The sequence below is a fragment of the Chamaea fasciata genome, unplaced genomic scaffold (genome assembly GCF_029207755.1).
Source record: "Chamaea fasciata isolate MVZ Bird 193981 ecotype frontalis unplaced genomic scaffold, bChaFas1.0.hap1 SCAF_2, whole genome shotgun sequence".
Lineage (NCBI taxonomy): Eukaryota > Metazoa > Chordata > Aves > Passeriformes > Sylviidae > Chamaea > Chamaea fasciata.
In genome coordinates this window covers 85,493,684-85,512,762 of record NW_027094087.1, presented here as the reverse complement: position 1 = coordinate 85,512,762, position 19,079 = coordinate 85,493,684, and the positions used below count along the sequence as shown (strand labels likewise).

General features: G+C 38.9%; 1 protein-coding gene across 1 annotated transcript in view; it reads left to right on the top strand.

Annotated features, from left to right (window-relative positions):
* Positions 1–19,079, top strand: part of AFF3 (ALF transcription elongation factor 3) — a 315,602-nt gene that overhangs the window by 171,503 nt on the left and 125,020 nt on the right. The window contains exon 5 of the mRNA XM_066176588.1: positions 15,401–15,487. Coding sequence (XP_066032685.1) covers positions 15,401–15,487 — 87 coding nt within the window. The remainder of the gene's footprint in view (positions 1–15,400; positions 15,488–19,079) is intronic.

The window sequence follows — 19,079 nt, the reverse complement described above, 5'->3', positions numbered from 1 at the left end:
CTTCCTCGAGACTAACTCTGGTTTTCTTAAAAAGATTTTCCACACAACCTCAATGACCCACGTCCTCTCACTGCTGTCACTGCTGACTTGGAGCCCAGTGCTCTGACACACCTCACTGATAAGGGACCAAGTGGAAAATGCTCTCCCTATCAGAACCTTGCTCTAGAAAGGGTCTGCATGGTGGTGGTGCACCTGGGGCCACCTCAGTCTTATCACTGTTGAGGAAGCTGGTGATTCCTGCGCTGGAAACTTGCCCCTAGAGCAAAATCTGTGTGGAAGCCCTTCTTCAAAAACCACAGTTAATGTCAGGTAAGTTACCTTTCCCCCCCCCCTCAGTCTCTAATTAGACATCCCAATTATGCAGTTTAATCTAATTAAAGTAATGATGCAATTATACAATAATTGATACATAATCGGCATGCAAAAACCTGTGTAAGTATTATTTAACCAAGATAGCAAATTTTAGATGAACCTTTTCAGTCTCTTAAAAGTATATCATTTTAGCAACCAGCTTGAGGAAGGGATTTTGCCTGCTCAAGAATTTATAAACCCTTACTGCCCCTAGTAAAAATCCTTTTCCTACTATTTATGGGCATTTAGCTTCCATTTACTTCAGTGGGAGTTGTCTGTGAGACACGGACAGAAGTAAAGCTTAGAGCCTCCAAAAGGCTCACCACAATTATCTTATCCGAAGATGGCAAAGTGCTATGAAGTCATTTCAGGAATGCCTAATACTGGATTGCCTGCTGCTAGAGGCGATAAAAAAATAAGATAAATCTTATTGTAGATTGCAAGAGAAGACAGCTCTATGGTACCTGTACTGGTACTTCCTCAATAAACCTTACCACTTAAGATAATTTTTTTTAATTAACTGCAAATTGCTTTCTCATTATCTAAAATAAATGTGCAAAATGTGCATATCACATATGTACCACACTTGCAGATGTATAAACTAAGCCTTAGCTGTGTATCTGCCTAAGGTCCAAAGCACCAAAATGAGAGTGTCAACGGGGATGCAGAAGTCCTGGCTCTAATGGTATGAGCAAGAACCTGGTTTTCTTGACTCATTTTTCTGAAACAGATAAACTGGGAAGCGTGTGTTTCATTGTATGAGGATGCCAGCTGTATCTGCAATAGCCAAAGACCCATGTTCTGAAATGACATCAGAGACCTGGGGGCTTGTCTGATAAAAAATGGGATTTCTTCTCATCCTTGGATAATACTTCCTTTAGCGTACTCCCCATTCCCTTTCTGTTGTGCAGTGAACTGTGCACTCTATATGGCTTTTTCCCACCTGTGATGTGGCTGAATGTCAGCAATATTTTACCCTGGTTTTGGGACATACTATGGAATCAAACTTGTCTACATTTATATAATACTCTATAAGTAATCCAGCATGCCTGGATGTGTGAAGAAATGAGAATGGTCTGTCCCTTTCTTTGTCTCTGTTGCATAACTCATGCTTTAAACTAGGTGCGTTATACTGAGACATGTTATCAAGTGAGTTTATTCATAATACCCCAGTATCTGTGTCAGTAGAACTATTTACAAGCAGGGAAATTTTAGAGGAAAGTCTGAATCCTCCCTGACAAGCAGTCACTTAAGCTTTTGTCATTGTTGTTGTTGTCGTTGCTTTTTGCACAATTTGCTGCTAAGGTTCTAGTTTTAAGTGTTACTACCCATGTGTGTGAAAGTATAATTTTGATTTGATCCGTATTCTCTTTAATGCCAAAATTGCTGAGAAAATTTGCTGAGAAAAGCCTTTTAAATTTGGTTTCAATTCAAATATTATGGGTTTACTGTCATTTTTTAATTGTCAGTATTCATATTGCTAGTATAAGTGTTTAATCCTTTTCATGATAGACACTGAAAATATGTTTTTAAAAAGCCTACAAATGAACAATTGTTCATTCCTGGTGATATAAATTCAGTTCTACATATGGAGTCACTGTGACCCTGCATATATGGCCCACAGTTTCCAAGCTTAAGAAGTCGCAGGTGCTTAGGTGATCCTCTGGTCACTGGTAAGGGTCATGTAGGGAGAATTTTCGTCTTCCAACATTTTTTTTTCCTCCCACTTGATGGTTTCAAACTGTAAGAGGACACAGTTGGCTAGGCACTCTATAAAGAAAGTTTTCAGTGCATACTGAGTCCCGGTTCTTTGACGTAAAGTATGCAGTTATTTCCAAGACAGGGGAAAAAAAGCCTTTCCCATGCCTTTCTTGAGTGAAATTCTCTTGTTGATGGGCTACAGAACATCAGTAGGTCCATCAGAAAAGACTGCCCAGGGAAGTGGTTGAGTCACCATCCTTGGAGATACTTAAGAGATGTGTAGATGTGGCACTTGGGGGCCTGGTTTATTGATGAACTTGGCTGGATGAATAGTTCGACTTGATAATCTCAGAGTATTATTTACTCAGAGGTCTTTTCCAACCTAAGCAAACAACTCTGTGATATAGTAAAAGACATCTGGAGATGGGAAGAAAGCAAGGTAAATGCAGCTAAAAGATATGAAAAAACTCAGCAGGCATGCTACTGCACAAAAGCCCCCGGAACTTCAGCATGTTTATATTCCATGGAAAAAGTCAGCATAAAAACCTAATGTCCAGTTATTTCACAGCTCTCCTTACCTCAGTTGCTAACAGAAGTCTCATCAGTGTAGACCACAGGCAACATTATTGTGCTAATTTTTCACCAGTCCCTATTTTTTTAGCAGCAAACTCACCCGTATTTGTCATAGGAACTTGAGTCTGAATTTGCCAATAGTTTGGTGATGCTGATAGGCCAGGGGCTGCTGTCTTTGGTCAAGATACAATAACTAAAGGAAAATCTTTGAAAGAAGTATAACAGCCTGAATTACTACTCTTTTATATGTTTTTAAATGAGAATGTAAAGGCCAAGGGCATATTTTCCTATTTAATACTATTAAATCCATCATTAAATCTCTCACTGAACACTGGGTGAATTTAATGGTGCCCTCAAGTGCCGATGCTGATGCTTGACTGTGTTAATATTGTTGTACATACAGATACAATAAATAACACTTAGCCAAGGTAGTGTTAGCAACCTTATTGGGTATATCAGTACAAATAGCTGCACTAATGAGATTAAGCATCAGAAACCAATGGCAATGTGAATCGAGGCACTGAGGCTAAAATATGGATGGGGATTCAACACATTGAACCTATCAATAAAACCAAACAGACTCTACTAAAAGCTTTACTGCTAGTTGGCATTAAAAGATTAATTTGAAAGTACAGTTTTTATCTTTTCTCATCTCACTTTATCGCATCCTCAGTCTTAAAACTCCTGTCTTTCTGGTGCACAAGTGTTACAAGTGCTTCTATTTGCTGAACAGTCTGCAAAACCCTTAGCAGGTCATGCTGCTTTGCTTGCTATAGCACAAGTTCCCTTTGGTTGATGTAATCCAGCACTGGGAATGAGCTGGGTTTGTACCATTGGTGTATTTTATGTCTGATATTGGGAGCACAGAGCTGCACTAGTTGAGTCACCTCTAGAGCACTGTTTCTTCTCTCCACATACATCCTTTGGATGTAGTTGCCTTGCCCGTGCAGATTATTTTAAGCCACCCTAAATGCAGGACCCTGAAATGTTCATTATTACAGTACTCTTTTACCAGTGCAGAAATCTCCCAACTGACTCCATTGCATTTTGAGGGTATTCCAATTTACAGTTTTATTGTTAGAAGGGGAAAAAGCTTTATGTTGTGGTCTTTCTTCTGATGGGCTTTTATGTATGCCAAAGCTTTGAAGGTTATATCCATTGCTTTGTTTTACTAAGAAACTCTTTCAAAGTGAGAAAGAACTGACCAAAAGGACTAATTTTAATCAACAGGGGTGAAAACCTTGCTTGGGCAGAGAAGTCCTTGGAGGTTTAAGTGGCTATAAATTGCTATATAGATGTCATATGAGTCTTCTCATTTCAATGAATTGCAGTTTGATACTTCTTATAAAGAGAAACCAAAAGAAATTATTATTTGCTGCCATGAAACAACCTTTTGTGGCTTTTAGTATTTTAAATTTCCAATGCTAAGGCAGTTATTTCTGATTCCCTGCACTCTAGAAAGTAGGTAACATAAATAAATAGTGGTAATGATATGTCCTGTTTCCTTTTCCTTTATGTATTACTTTAATTTTTCCACATGATTTCTGTGAGGTTAAAAAAAAAAGAAAACATATACATCCTCATTTTTTAAATGTCAGCAAAGGAATGTTAATTATATTGTAAAGTGGATAAGTAAATCGTGTAGTTAAGAGCTCAAAAATAAATAAGCATTTGTAACCATCTTATTTCCTTGCATACCTCTTTCATAATGTAGCCTATAATTTCGTAATCACCTATTGTTTGCGGGCAAGCATATTGAGAAATTTTTTAGAGAGTTGTAAAAACTTTTGCTAGCATCATTTTTCATATCATTCTAGCTGTAAAACCAAGCTGTCTTTGTGGTGAGAGTCTGGTACAGCATCAGCAGAGAATACCTGGAAATGATGAGGCAGCATGACATGCTGTTCCACATAGGTTTTTTCTGTGCTCCATACAGGGCCTTCAGCACTTCAAGTTAAACAGTTAAAGGCCCCTTCAAAGATCAATTTATTTTGCTTTCTAGTAATTTAATGTGGTTTTAAACAATTTAGATAGATCTAACTATATTTCGTTTTAGTTAAAAATGGTTTAAAACTCATTGCCTTTTTTTTTTTAATACATGCAAATTTCTTATGCAGACAATGTCTACAATAATGCATAAGATACTGGTGTTAATCTACTTCTTAATGAAATAAATGGTGTAATGGATGAAATCAGAACATGCTTTCAGAGTAGACTTGAGTCTTTGATGTGTATTTTCATACTTTGTACTATTTTTGCCGTCTGGAATCACAGATTGACATTGTCACCTTCAGTGCCATTTATGTCAAGACGAGGGTTTTCTTAAGGGACTTTCTGACTCAAGAATCTTTCAACCTTATTTCAAATTTTGTGAGTAGTAACTCATAATAATATTATGGTACTTACAGAGATTATGGGGGTGCTAGGATGCCTAATTCAGGTTTGCAGACTACGTTGCAAATGAAAGCCAGTGTGTAAAATAAGCACAAAATACTGTTTCAGGGCTTGAAACAGACAGAGCTTAAGACAATAATAGCTTTGAGGAACACAGTATAAGCACTAGACAAATGTAAATTGCACAGCATCAGAATGGTCTCCTTCACTGCTCCATGGCTGTGTTTGCAGCTAGAGAGAAGCACACACAGAAAATGAGCTTTAACAAGAAATGCCAGATTGCCTAGGGACATCTGAAGCAAACAAAGGGGCTCTGCCTGCCACTGACAGCATTGCAAAGGCCACCCCATGTGTAGCGGGGAGTAACGTTAAGTGCTGTTTCATGCTCATGGCACTGGCTCCTGAGAACGGGATGGTGAGCAGAGCTCCCAGCCAGGCGGGCTCACTGCTTGTGCACAGTGCCCTCGCAAGGGCTCCCGACGGACCGTGCTGCTGGCAAGCCTAACATTTCTCTACGCAGCCACAAGGGACTGGCCTCCAGTCCTCTCTCCACTCTCCTAGAGGATGGTCCAGATCTTAGGCACACTGATGTGCCCCATGCTATCTTCCTGCTGACCACAGCAATAATGTTGGGCAAATGCCTCCGCTGTGTTTATCCCCACACTCAAATCCCCAAGGTTTATTGTGGTGCATCAGGAGCTTATGAAATCAAACCCGCAGAGGACAACTGTGGACCATAGGTTGGTGATACATAAGGAAATAAGAAACTTCTATGTTTTCTAAAGCACGAGACATCTCTTTCTCACAGTCACTCCTTTTGTGGTCAGTACCTAACATTCACATGTGAATGCAAATGGTTCATGTGTTTTCTTGACTTATAAAGTATGTATTGACAACTATAAATGCTGAGGATTTTTATGGACTGAAAAATAAACAAGAAAATCCCACTTACCTACATTTAAGGTGTGAGTTTGAGTGGTGTATCTTATCACCCAGAATGACTAGTGCTCTGACCTGTATGACCAGCCAGATAGTTTCAGCCACTCTCCCCTGTCTTGAACCTATTATCTTGTATTTGGCTGAAGCATTTAATTCAGAAAAACATCCTTTGTCTTATGTCTTGAAGAGATGAAGATAAGCATTTCCATAGCACTGCATCCCCACAGTGAACCACCAGCTCATGAGAAGTTCTTCTTATTTTCCTACCTTCACCTTGCTTTTTTGTTCTTCTGTCCATTGGCCCATGGTACAAGAAGTGCGTGTATTGTAACCCTGGTGGTGTTAGTGATTTTTGTCTTTTTCTATTATTGTGAACTGGCAACAGTTTCCACTGATCTTTTTAAGTCATCTCTTGAGAATCCTATTGCAGGTGTTGAGTCAGGGTTCTGTTTTTTCCTTGGGACACTTGCAGTTAGATACAAATAGGTTTTCTAGAAGTCATGTTACAGGGGGTTTTTCCCCATGAAGATGCTTACACAAATCAAGCATAGTGGCTCTTAGTGTAACAGAGCTGATTTAATCTGTGATCTTCTCTCTGTTAGGTTTTTGGGGTTTTTTAACTTCCTCAGAATTCCCAGCATTTCTTAGGAAATGTGTTCAAGGAAGCAAGCTATTATAGCACTGACATGCCCAGTTCTGTTGTGCTACCATATTCAAATGCACCCTGATGGATTGAGCTCTTTGGGCAAAAATATGAGATGTGGGGTGTTTGTTTTTAGTTTTCTCTCCTCTGATGATCCCTAACTCCTTTCTGGGTCCAGTTTCCCAGTGTCTGGTATTCTTAATTTCTGGACATGAACCTGTCTATGTTCAGCTCTGTACACCTCTGTACCCTTAGCTGAACTAGTATCTGTTGGCTTCAGACATCACACTGTGCCATTATGCTACTTCCAGAATACAAACCAGCAAGATTTAACATCTTTCTGTCAATTCAGATCTAGGAGGTGCATGATGTAACCTTGAGAACAGATGGCTGAATTCACATACACTGAAGCACACAGTGCTACACTGATTTCTTAATCTCATTCTGAATAAATGACTTGTATATGAACAGATTCCCCAAGTTGTCAGAGCATCATAAACAAAATTGTTTTCTAATTGCAGTCAGCCACATCCATGCGAGGTTGTCCAGGAAGGATTTACAGGCTGCTTTGCTTTGCAGAACCTCTTGTTTTATGGCAGGGAAAAGGGAAGGAGAGTCTCGCTGTCTTGATGCTCAGCTCTTCAGTCCAAGGCTCCAGCCTGGTGTAATTTTCATCCATAAACTGAACAGATTTAATTTAATTGCATTAAGAAACCACAAGTGCAAAACCTCTTGGAACTGAACTTTATAGAGCTACATTTGACAGTGTTTTAACTTCTAATACTTTAATTCTGACTTTTTTCTTTTTATGGGTTTTTCTTGCCCTCTCTATCATCTTTTCACACTGACCAAGTTTGTTGTAGTAGCACAGAACAGAAGCTTTCTTGCTTCTTGTTATGTTTGGCAGCCTTCACAGGTATGTTAGCCAGAAGGCATTCTGGTAGCACTTTAAACTTTAACCCAGAGTACAAGGTATTTACTTCATGTAGTGTCTGCCCATAACTTGTGCAGAGAGCACACAGGCATCACTGTGTTACCCCTAAGTTTGTGAAGGTTGACATGCTCAACCTGTTGGCTGAACAAGCTGAGCTAAAAATACCAATTCATACCCACTGGTGAATCTCGACTGTGGATGCACAAAAGAGCTCTTTGAGTGAACTCACAGGTTTCCAGGAACCAAGTAAGTTTCTATGGTACCCCCAGTCCTCTTAAAATGGCTTTCGGGGTATGAATTTGGAACTAAGGACAAATTAGACCAAACCAATGACCTGTTACTTCTTTTTCTGACCAGGGAGTGATTCAGGATCACTAATGATTGCTAATCACAAAGCTTCCAGCGTCCCACAACATAAGAATATGGAAAAAATAAAGTCTAGTTTAAAAAAAAAACCACTAGGCTTTTTTCCCCAGAAAATTTGCTTCAGTGACCTCCCTGCATTTAGCAGTGTATTTTTGTCTGAATTAAAGGAGTGTTTATATTAGAACATCGCATGCATTTGTGGAAAAGATATTTCAGTATTGATAAATATTTACCGTGATGGTATTTCTGTCTTCTCCAAACCACAGATGTTTTCCTTACTAAATGTGTCTGTTTTTCAGCTTTGAGCATTTTTTTCTCTGCCTTTTTTGTCTGTATTAATACAATCATCCATCAAACAAGAGTAAGACCCTGACCAGTGCCCTGGTATTTTTTTTTCAACAGCCTTTGTTTTAACTTCTTGAAATGTTTCCAGAGCAATCCTGAGGCCACTACTATTGCCTAAGAATTAACATGCTTGTTACGGTTTCTGAAAATGTCAGCTATATGCATTTTTTCATTACTATCTGAAATCATGCAGAGATCTGGACCTTGAAGTACCCTAGGTCTTTTCCTTTTCTCTTTTTCCTCCCCCCACTCCCAAGAGGCAGCTATTCATCTTCATTAGCTACTTCTGTTAGCTTGCTGCCAACTGAGACTAGAAAACTAGCTGCATCAGTCTTGCATGGCAATTCAGGAATTAGAATCCATAGTCCTTGGGTGCAGGAGGTTAATGCACTAATAAAGATTGTACCTTGATTAACCACATCATCTCAGCTTGCCCAAGCAAGGTTGGTTTTCAGACAGTTTATTGTATCATATGGCTCAATGCATTCATCTAGAAACATAGTTTCTTAGCTATGAAGAGATATTCATCTTTGTGACTAAAGGAGAAATTTTATCCTTTTTTTTCATTTCAGTGAAGAATACTTTTAAAAAATTAAGGAAATTGTCTAAATGCTGTTCTTTGATTTACCTGTAAAAGAACACCTTCCTTTCCTAATAAGGGGAGGAGGGAGGTTTGTGCTAAACTCTGCTATGAGAGAGCATGACATGGATTATAAGCTAATTAACTTGTTTTTAGAATGAAACCACGTTTCTTTTAGGTATCCATAACTTCTTCTAGACTTACAGGCTCATTTATTGCCTCCCAAAATGAATAAAAATTTGCAAGCCTCTATGTTAAAGAATTATAATTATACAAATGAAGGACCTAAATAAGTCAGTTTGATAAGTAAGCATCTGTAGCCTTCTTTTACATTTATCTGTCCTAGATTGTTGAACCTTGACTAAGTGTTGCTGGTTATTTTCAGGATGGTTCCACTAAAGCAGAGATAACATATTCCAAACAGAAACTTACTGCACTGGCATTTCTAATTTGCTGTAGGGTGAATTGATCCACAGATCACGTTGCAAATGCTCATGATTTGGAATAGTTTAGTTCTGTAGATACCAAATATCTGGAGATTTAATGCTGAACACATTCTTTAGTGCTGCAGTCTGCAAAATCTCTTACCTTCTCCCTTTTCATGGGCCTAATTTCTCTTTTTTCCTTTCTTTATTCCCAGTTCATGGGCATGCGCCTGCGCACACACACACACTCACAAGTCCTGTTTCTAGCAGACAGTTTCTGCTGATGACCATCTGTGCACGTCTGAAGAACCAAGCACAGCAAAAATGACACAGTCACAAGCTACACAATTACCTTTATTTCTTTGTTTAGAACAAAAAAAAAAAAAACCATTCCTTGACAAGCACTTGCCTGTGGATTGTCATGTATCTTTGGACATTATACCAATGAAACCTAATGAAAGGAATTCATATTACAGAAAGCAACGGAGCATTTGGAGAGTCTCGGGACTGGTGCCAAAGGGGAAATGTGGTAGAATGTGTTTGCAGCAGATTGCTATGAAAAAAATGATTCCTTGAAATCATTTTAGCAGGAGTAGGAGAGACAGAAGAACTGCTGACTGAGGTTCAGTGCTGAACTGACACCCAGCTCAGTGTCCTTACTGCAATTTCAGCACCATGAGAGGGAGCTCACTGTAGTTCCCTTATTTCATTCTTCAGTTAGTGGGTGAAACCATGTGTGCCACGTATCTCAAGTTTAGAAAGCATTTGACATCACACATGACAAATATTAACTATAAATTAAAACCCATCCAAATGAATGGAGAAAAAGTAAGTGAAAAAGAAAACAGAAGCTGGAAATTACAAGGTATTTTGTTAGGTGGTGATGGTTCTGAGTAACATGTTATCAAAAGGATAACAGCCAATAAGAGATGCTCAGATGGAAAGCAGAAAATTATCGATTGCTCAAAGGAAACTATGGGGCTGATGAGGAAGTAGAAAAAGAGTTCCAGGTATGGATAAGTGACATCGTAAAGAAACAAAACAAAACAGCTTTATTGTTTCATTTCATAGGCGCATATTGGAGGTTTGGGTTAGAAAAGTTGCAGCAATAACAGATACTACAGGAAACAATTTTGGAGAAAAGAAAATTGGCTTTTCACATGATAGGAACTTTACCACAGTGAAATACTGTCAGCTTCAACACAGTTTCCAAAAGTTTCAGTGTCTGACTCTTTGTTTTGGATATTTGACACTAAAATCATAGCCATGTTGTCAGCTAGTGGCCAGGTAGCTTCATTGAATTGAAAGGGATATTTGCCAACTGACAGCAGTTAAAAAGAGAGACTCATGTTGAAAAAAAAAAAAGTTTTTTGAAGACAGAGGAGTAACTAGATTAGAGGTTCTCAAACTGTGTCTTGTGATCACTTGCTAAAGGGTCTTGGAAAGCTCTGCCTTAGCTTTGGATGGCCTTGAGTTCCAGCTGAATAAATATATCCAATGCTTCCCTAAAATCTGCATTTCAGTGTAGGTCACTAAAAAGACACATTCCCTCCAGTCCCCTGAGTTAACCAGCAAAAGTATTTGCAAAGGAAAATTGTGTCTCACAAATCGCCTGTAATTCCTGTGACATGTCAGTAGAGCAGTGGATGAAGTTGAGTCAGCTGAAATAACTTTCAAAAGGTGTTTGACAGGACCCTTTATGAGGTGCCACAAATATTTCTTAAATCATCATGTGTAGAGAGGCAAAATATTGTGAATCAAAAATCAGCTAGGTGAGCAGAAGCAGAGAGGAGGATTAAACAGTCAGTTTTCCTAATGACCCCATGATAAGTTCTGGTTCTGGCACTGAGTGAACAGCAAGATTATATCTGTGGTAAGACTTTAGATGATAACCATCTCCTTAATTGTTATTAATTACAATTTTTCTGAATCAGTTCAACCATTCCAGGTCTCATGTGCCTCACAGCAAGACTGATGCCACTAGATAAATAGCATTGCCTTGAATCTAGAGTGAATACTATTATTTACCTCTGCATGGTACTTTTCCTGAAAAATTATCTACAAGCTAGGGTTAAAAGCTCCCAACAAAACACTTCCAAGCAGTCATTAATCCCCAAGAAATGTCTGGTTACTTAATTGTTGCTGCGGAAACTGAAGTTGGAGTAAGGATATGCAATACTATAGAAATCTTTATTTGTAGGTCTTCCCTCCAGAGAGAAGAAAAGCCAACTTGGCATGCTGAGTAAGATTAACTAGGCTTGGACCTTTATAGCTTGTAAAACTGGACATTTATGTATGATTGCTGAAAACTGATTTACTACAGGTAAAGATGAGTAGAGTTGCAGGGTTGTAGAGTTACAGTATGCATGTGAATGAGACGTGCCATCACCACAAAGATGCCAGTGCAGAACAACATTGCTGCAGCTCTCACAAGGAGAAATGTGTGTTACAAAACAAAGAGAAGGCCTCTAAGCTGCTCTTTGGACTTGTGCATCTGGCTGCAGGAGGAGGAGGGCAGTCATTGTCATCTCCAACGAGCTGTCCTCCAGTTGGGCAGGACATATCATTATCCACATCTATTTTTAAGCAGCCTGGTCAGGCCTTCCTTCTTTGATCTAGAAGTCTTTGTTTTCCCCACTTCTGGACCCCAAATGTCTTCTCAGTACTTTCTTTAGTTGACATTGTTCAGGGCTTTAGGATTAAGTTAATCAAGTTTGAAGAAGACCATAAATTGGTTTTAAATTGAACCATTATCTTGTAGTGGATGGAACATTTTCTGGTGCTAGGTGTTTTTGTTCAATTTATGCTGAAAAAGACCCTTTTTTTTTCCTCTTTCTAAAAACCTTTTGTGTCAATCAATGTTCTAACACCAACTTGAAGGTGCTAAGGCTCTTAAATACATTTAAATTTTCATCAGTCTTTTTCAAACAGTTTTCAGTCCAGTGGGTGCCTTATGCCAGTACTGTCAATCCCAAACTCCAAAGACAGGCAAGTTACCTGAGAAGAGAAGATGTGCATGAAAGTTCATCTTACAATAAAAGTTGAGTCCTTTCTGTTTAGTTAGTTAAATAGTTGCCATTTAGACTTGCATTTTCCAACATTTCACACCATGTACCAAGAAAAAAAAAAAATCTTGATATAATCATATGTCCCTACTAGTGTTTTGAATTTGTCTCAAATATCTTCAGATAGAATCTAAAACCCTGAGACTTGGCACACTTGAACATTTTCTGGATTTGTTTCTGCTTGATCTTGCAAAGTGTTGACATTTTCTGGACACCTAAATCCTTTCTTCTGGTTTTTGAGGCTCTGTTCTTGGCAGGCAGAAGGAGACTCTGTACATAGTTTAATGTTTCTGTTTTCAAAAAAACATTATACTACTTTTAAATCTTACCACTCCTCAGTGCTGACAGCCTGTAGTTTGAGACACTTTTCATGGTGGCTTTCTAATTATTTTTTCCTAATTTCATTTGATTTTATAGCTGTCTGAGTTTCAAAGGGTAGAGATAAATAAACAATATGATCACAACTCAATGTATTATTCTAGTAAATTCACATTCAGATATTCATGATAATGGCAATTATTAACCCAGGCAGATATCAGTGGTCTTACTAAATGTTTGTGTCAGAAAGGGTTACATCAAATTTAAATTATGTAGAAAGCTTTATTATATACCACAACTGAAAGTAAAAATAGGAGAAGAGAAGCTAGTTGGGAAAAAAAAAAATTAAGGCTATTTTTCTTTGAAGCGTGGATGAGAAATAATGTTGGAGAAAAAAAGAAATGAAAGATTTTGACATGTCAAAAAGAAAGGTCACCCTTATTTTTAATCAACCTCTGGTCCTTTCCATGGATGAAGGCATCATTGTCAGACTCAAGCAGGCAAGGTGGGAGGAAAGAGCTCTGCTGCCGTAACAGATTGGTTTGTGCTGGCACAGAGCAGACTCCTCAGGAGACGTTCCCCTGAAGGTGGCAGTGGGGTCACCAATTGTATAACCTGGAAGAACTGCTTCTTGAGCAAATGACAATCACAAGCACCAAACAGAATATTTCACAAGTAGGATAACTTCAGGTCAAAGCCACCAGATGTTCCCAGTCTGGCTGCCCCCGTTCTTCAGTTGGCAGAGATAACGTAAAGCATTGCCCTTCGGAAGAAAGGGACACTTAGTCATTCCTGTGTGTTCTTTTTGGGCTCAGGACCTCAACTTGTAGGGAAAAACACTTTGGTTGGGAGCAGGATTTTAGCAGTGGAAACACCTCTAGTCTATGTATGCAACATCATGTTTTCCACAAAATAAATGGTCCTCTGAGGGAAAAGAGAGAAAAGCAGATGTGAACGTGGTACTTTTTTAGATAACACACTTAGGGTTAAATATCCACATTGCAAGTCTCCTTTTTGTCAATTTATAGTCATACACCTTTACTGATGGAATATTTCTTAATACCCAATTCCTCAATCTTTTGCAAACAGTAACACATGTGCCAGATACTTGTAGCAAACAGCAATCTGATTGCCTATGTTTTTTGCTGCCTGAGTTTTAAGAAGTTACTGTATATTAAAAAATGCTATATACTGTTATTGCTGGCACTTATCAGATAAAGAATTCATAAGATGAATGATCTGCCTCAAAGAAGTGAAAAGCAAAGCAATTCTGATACTAAAACTGCAAACCAGATGATACCCTGATTAGAGGCATGCACATAGATTACAGAAGTATAATAAATCACGTAACTTTTTAGCCTCAAATAAAATAAAAGAATGCAATTTTTATTAGGAAATAAACTGTTTATCAAGAATGCTTTAAAGGTGACATTTATTGCTAATAAACTGTGTTGAAAGGGCTGGTCCTTTCATTGGCAGAACAGCCAGAGACTTTCCACTATGTAAAAAATGCAGCAGCTCAGTCCATGCCGGGTCAGGAAGCAGTTCTGTCAGCACTAATGAAGGATGAGCAAGAGACTCACACACACTTTTTTTTTCAAACAAGAACATTTTTTTCTCTTTAAAAAGCAATGAGTCATGGGAAAATAACTCCAGTATTATTTTAGGAGATTGTGGATCTCTGCATGGCTCCTTGTAATATCACTGAGAAACAATTCTACAGTCAGTTAATGGTATCAAAACCCAGCAAAGCATTTGCCAGTCAGACTCTTGATAGGGTCAGCAGTCCCCCTGGTTAGGCAGGATGTTATTTGCTCTTCAGTTCTTGTAATGTATGGGCCAACTTTTCAAGGTTGTCACGCTCTGGACTATTTCTCATATTAATTCCCATAAGTTACTGTGTACCAAATACTGTATCTGTTGGTGCTGAACATGTTTGCTGAACAAAAAATGTGTCCATCCCTTAAGATTCTGCACTAGATGGGAACAAGCTTCTTGTCTGAAGTGTTTCATTCATCTCTCCCCAAAAGCAGCCTTGCTTTGGAGACCAACTCATTCAGACTTGAATCATAACGGTATTGAACGTGTGCCTACCTGCTACCTGAAGCTGTGTAAAGGATTTCTGCATAAAAGTCAGGTCAAGATACATCTGTCTCTTAGGTATGAAAAAATGTCCCTCAAGACAGAACAGGGAGGAGGAAAACGTGGAGTGCAGCACACCTCATTTGGGGCTTGCCACATTTGTGTATCCTGCAAGGCACAAACATGCTAGGAGTTAGGAACTTACTCAACTCCTTTACAAAGATAAAGGTAATTTTAGGAGTTAACTGTTAGCAAGTGGTAAGCATTTACCATTCTGACCTTGTCTGTGAAATCTATTTTGTGATTCATACACGGTGTGTACCCCATTACTCAGTCATGAATTGAAATTTCTATTCCTGTCTACAAAAAACTGCTCTTCTGTTAGTCTCACCAGCCCAAATACATTGTGTGATTCAAATGTATTTGCAGATTGTCAGAAAAATCAAACTTTTGCACCTAAGATGCGTTATCTATTCAGGAAAATGAGACGGTGCTTAGGAACTGCTTTCAAGAGTCTGTAAAAATCATTGTTTTGTTTAGATTATATGAAAACTGGGCATTTCCTGGAAGTTGCAGTAACTTAAATATTCCACTACCGAGGTACTCTTGCTACTGATATGCTATCATTGCCTCCTTTTCTACTGACTTTCTAAATGCAGTTCGCTGAACAATATTGTTTTTCAGGAGATGACCCATTCATGGCCTCCGCCACTGTCAGCTATTCACACACCAGGAAAGGCAGAACAAAGCAAGTTTCCCTTCCCAAACAAGGTAAGACATTCAGCATCATGTAGAAACATTCCTCCTGCACCTCACAATGTGTCCTACACAAGCCCTGACGAAATGTGTGAGGTCTCTGGGCTGAGGTTGATGCCATGGTGCATCTTCTTCATGTGTGTGTGCCAGTATTCCCTGTCTTTTCCCTTCTTACAGCCTCAGCAGGGCTACACAGTCTGCATCTCTTGGCAGCAGGATTGTGGGTGTCACAGGTTCCTCATGGCAAGGCAAAACCACAGGTATCTCTGGTGGGATGTCTAGATGGGGTGGCTTCTGCTGAGGCTCCTGACTGATGCCTTAGGGCACAATGAGCACTGGAAAGTCAGGGAGCTCCTCCTTGCCTCCATTGCTCCTGCATCATTTGGCTTCACCAGCTGAGATTTTTGTTGAAACCTTTGAGGTCTGAGGAGGCCTTCACTAGTAAACTGGCCTCTAGTTGGGTTTGAGGACTGGCCATACATCTTCTGCCACCAGCCTGGCTTCGAAGGGGCAGCTTTGCTAGGGAGGCAGCCAGCCCAGTGCCATAATACCCAGAGAGGCCACAGAAACATTTGATCCCCCAAGAGACCAAAGCCACTAGTCCTGCTGATGCTCCCTTAAAACCAACCCCACTATTGGATATGTATCCAAGGGAGAATGCAGTGCAGCATGGTAAAGCTCATCAGCACAAGCTTGGGGAAACCACATTATTTATACATGGTAAGTCAGGAGGGAATGAAATCAGCTATCTTGTGCAAGAGCCAATAAATTTCACATTGTATCACTTCACCATATACTGTTTAGATGTCACAAGCATATTTCATGCAGCATTCAAGCTTGAAAGATGGTATTGATGCTGTTTATAGTCTTTCTCCTGTTAAAGCAAGCTCGTTTGGCAACTTTTAGGTCCATTCTGCAAAATATAGTTCAGGGAATAATTGTAACTACAAAGCCAAGAAAACTTCGTTTGCCTACAGTAAAACAGCTTTTCTGTGGATGAGAGTGTCATGATTTTGAAGTATCAGGGATGTAAACCAAGATATCTCTGACATGTTATGAAAGAAAAAGAAGGAAATAACTCACTATTTGCTTGTTGAAGGCAGACAAATGACTGAAGATGGTAGGTAGACTGGAGGCTTGTTAAGTTAGAGCAAGTCCTGAAGAAGAGAGGCGGATCAGCAGCTGAGAAGCAGGTAAAGTGCCTGATAGGGATGACAAAGTGAAGTGGTGTTTGCAGTGCTGCAGTTTCTGCCACAACTCTAATCCCACAATGTGTTTGCGTGGCACATGTGCGGGTGTGCACGGGCAAGTGTCAGTGCATCTGTGTGGCCATCGTGAATCCTCTTCCTCACAACCAAATGTATTATGATAAATATAGGAATAGGGGAACCACAGAGCGGGGAGCAAAGATACGTGAATAATGGTTGATATTGACTTTCTCATCTTCTCTGTGCCTGTTCATCCATCTCTCTGGGAAATTTTCTGTTATTCAGAATTGCAGAGCCATTTCAGAGATCTCCCATTCATTTTTGAAGATGTTTGTCGAGGTGGTTTCTTTTTCTTTTGCCAAAGAAGAATTCCCTTTTTTTTTACGTTTAGGATGGACAAGATTTCATCTAGTAATATATGAGTATACTTCTGTACATATAATAACATCACAACTGTATTGTTGCCTGGGTAGCCTGCATGGCCAGAAATTACAGTGCTTTGTGTGAGATAGGAAGGGAATACCTTTAAAAACTCACCAGAGTCCTGGAACAATCCTGTATTACTTGCCATAGATTATATTGATTTTACACACCACTTCTATTTTAAAATATTCTTAAATATTTTAAAAGCTATTCTGTGGTGTAATCTGGTAATCTGCACAGTTACAGACTTTATAAAGCATCTGCTTTTCAGGCTCCAAAATGCAAAAAATGGTTTCCTAATTTTTTAAACCTTCATAAGCTAGCTATTGCTTTTCACAAAGCATGGTGTAAAATCTTTATTGGACCTCATAGGGAATGTCTCCATAGCTCTTAGAAAGTTTTCCCACAGGTAAACTACGTAGCTGTCCCTACTTTTCCAAACCTGGGGGCTACACCAAACTTTTGTGGATTGCACATTATTCAGATCAATGGGTCTGTCAGTTAAGTAGTGACCAAGGCCAAAAAAGAGACTGAAAGGCTAAAATCAGGGCAACAGCTTCATCTCTTAGTACCAAGTCATGCACGGTAACGTGAATTCATTTTCAGTCTTAATGGCAGTGTTGAAACATCAGTTCAATTCATTTACGAAGACTCTTGCAGCAAGAGAAGCAAGTAGACTGCACTCACTTTTAACAGAAGACGGTTCCCGAAAATAAAAATACACATTATTTTGGGAATGGGAAAAAGAGAAGCTTGGAGGACTCCTGTCCTGTTACAAGGATGCAAATCATAACTACTTTTCTGTCTGTAAAAACTGAGTGTCAGCATCATTAGTTTGCATTCATGACACACTGCTTTTAACCTGCAATTCAAGTAATTAGCAATCTGACAGCTTGAAACTTGAAATTTATTAATTAGGCTATTAAAGTTGCAAAGGCCACAGCTACTCTAGCTAGAGTGGTTTAGAAATCAGTCTAGTAATAAAAACTAAATATCTGAGATTTATACATTACAAATATAACAGAATTGCACATCTGAAACTGCACATATGGATATATCAGTCAATATACCTAAATGCTCATTTGATGGAGGGGATGGATGTGGATATGCTGTACTTCTATATGAGATCAGGCGTCATTAACATGGGAGGTCTGCACTGATTCACAAGAATGGGAGGAGACTCTGGGTCAGATTTGACACATGTGACGGTGCCCAGTAGGTTTTCAAGTACTGAGCTGCTGGAGAAGCACCACTAGAGACCTGTCCTTTATGTAATGGAGGGCATAAAGTTACATTTCATCCTTAACTTTGAATTTTCATTCTCTCTGGAATTAATTTGTACTCTTGAATTTACTAGGAAGGGGCAATGACGGTCTCTTTATTTCTTGTTTTTCAAAGCTTAAGGATAATTGATTGAATCTGTGATGTGACAGGCTATTTGTGCTTTCCTTCCTCCTATCTCTGCCACACTTTGTTATGTACAAGTGATCAGGCATTTCTTGATTTTAATTTCATTAAAAGCATCTTAATAAATAAAGTTTAAATGAATAATTAAATTTGTAAATAAGAGCTCACTTGATGCTTGTGTGGATGAGCTTTCATGTTCAAGCATTAATTCTCTTGTGCAGGAAAAAAATGCTGTTACTTCTGCTGCTTGCTTTGCTCTCTTTTTTTTTTTTTACTGTGATTTCTTATCTTGATAGTTTGATCAGGTGTTTGATTTCAGGTTATGTATATGTGATATTATGGGATCAGCCATCATTTTGTTATTTGAGAATTAATTTAGCAACTCCAGGAGAACTGGTTTCTTGTCACAGGAGCTATTAGGTGATTATTCTCAGGAGATCTAAGTTATCATAGTGATGATGTTCTTTACAAGCACAATTCATTTGCTTTTTCCTTTCCTGTTGATTTTAACAAGCTGGAGGAAATACACTGGAAAATAATCTTCAGAAATGAAGGCTTCCCCTTTTTTT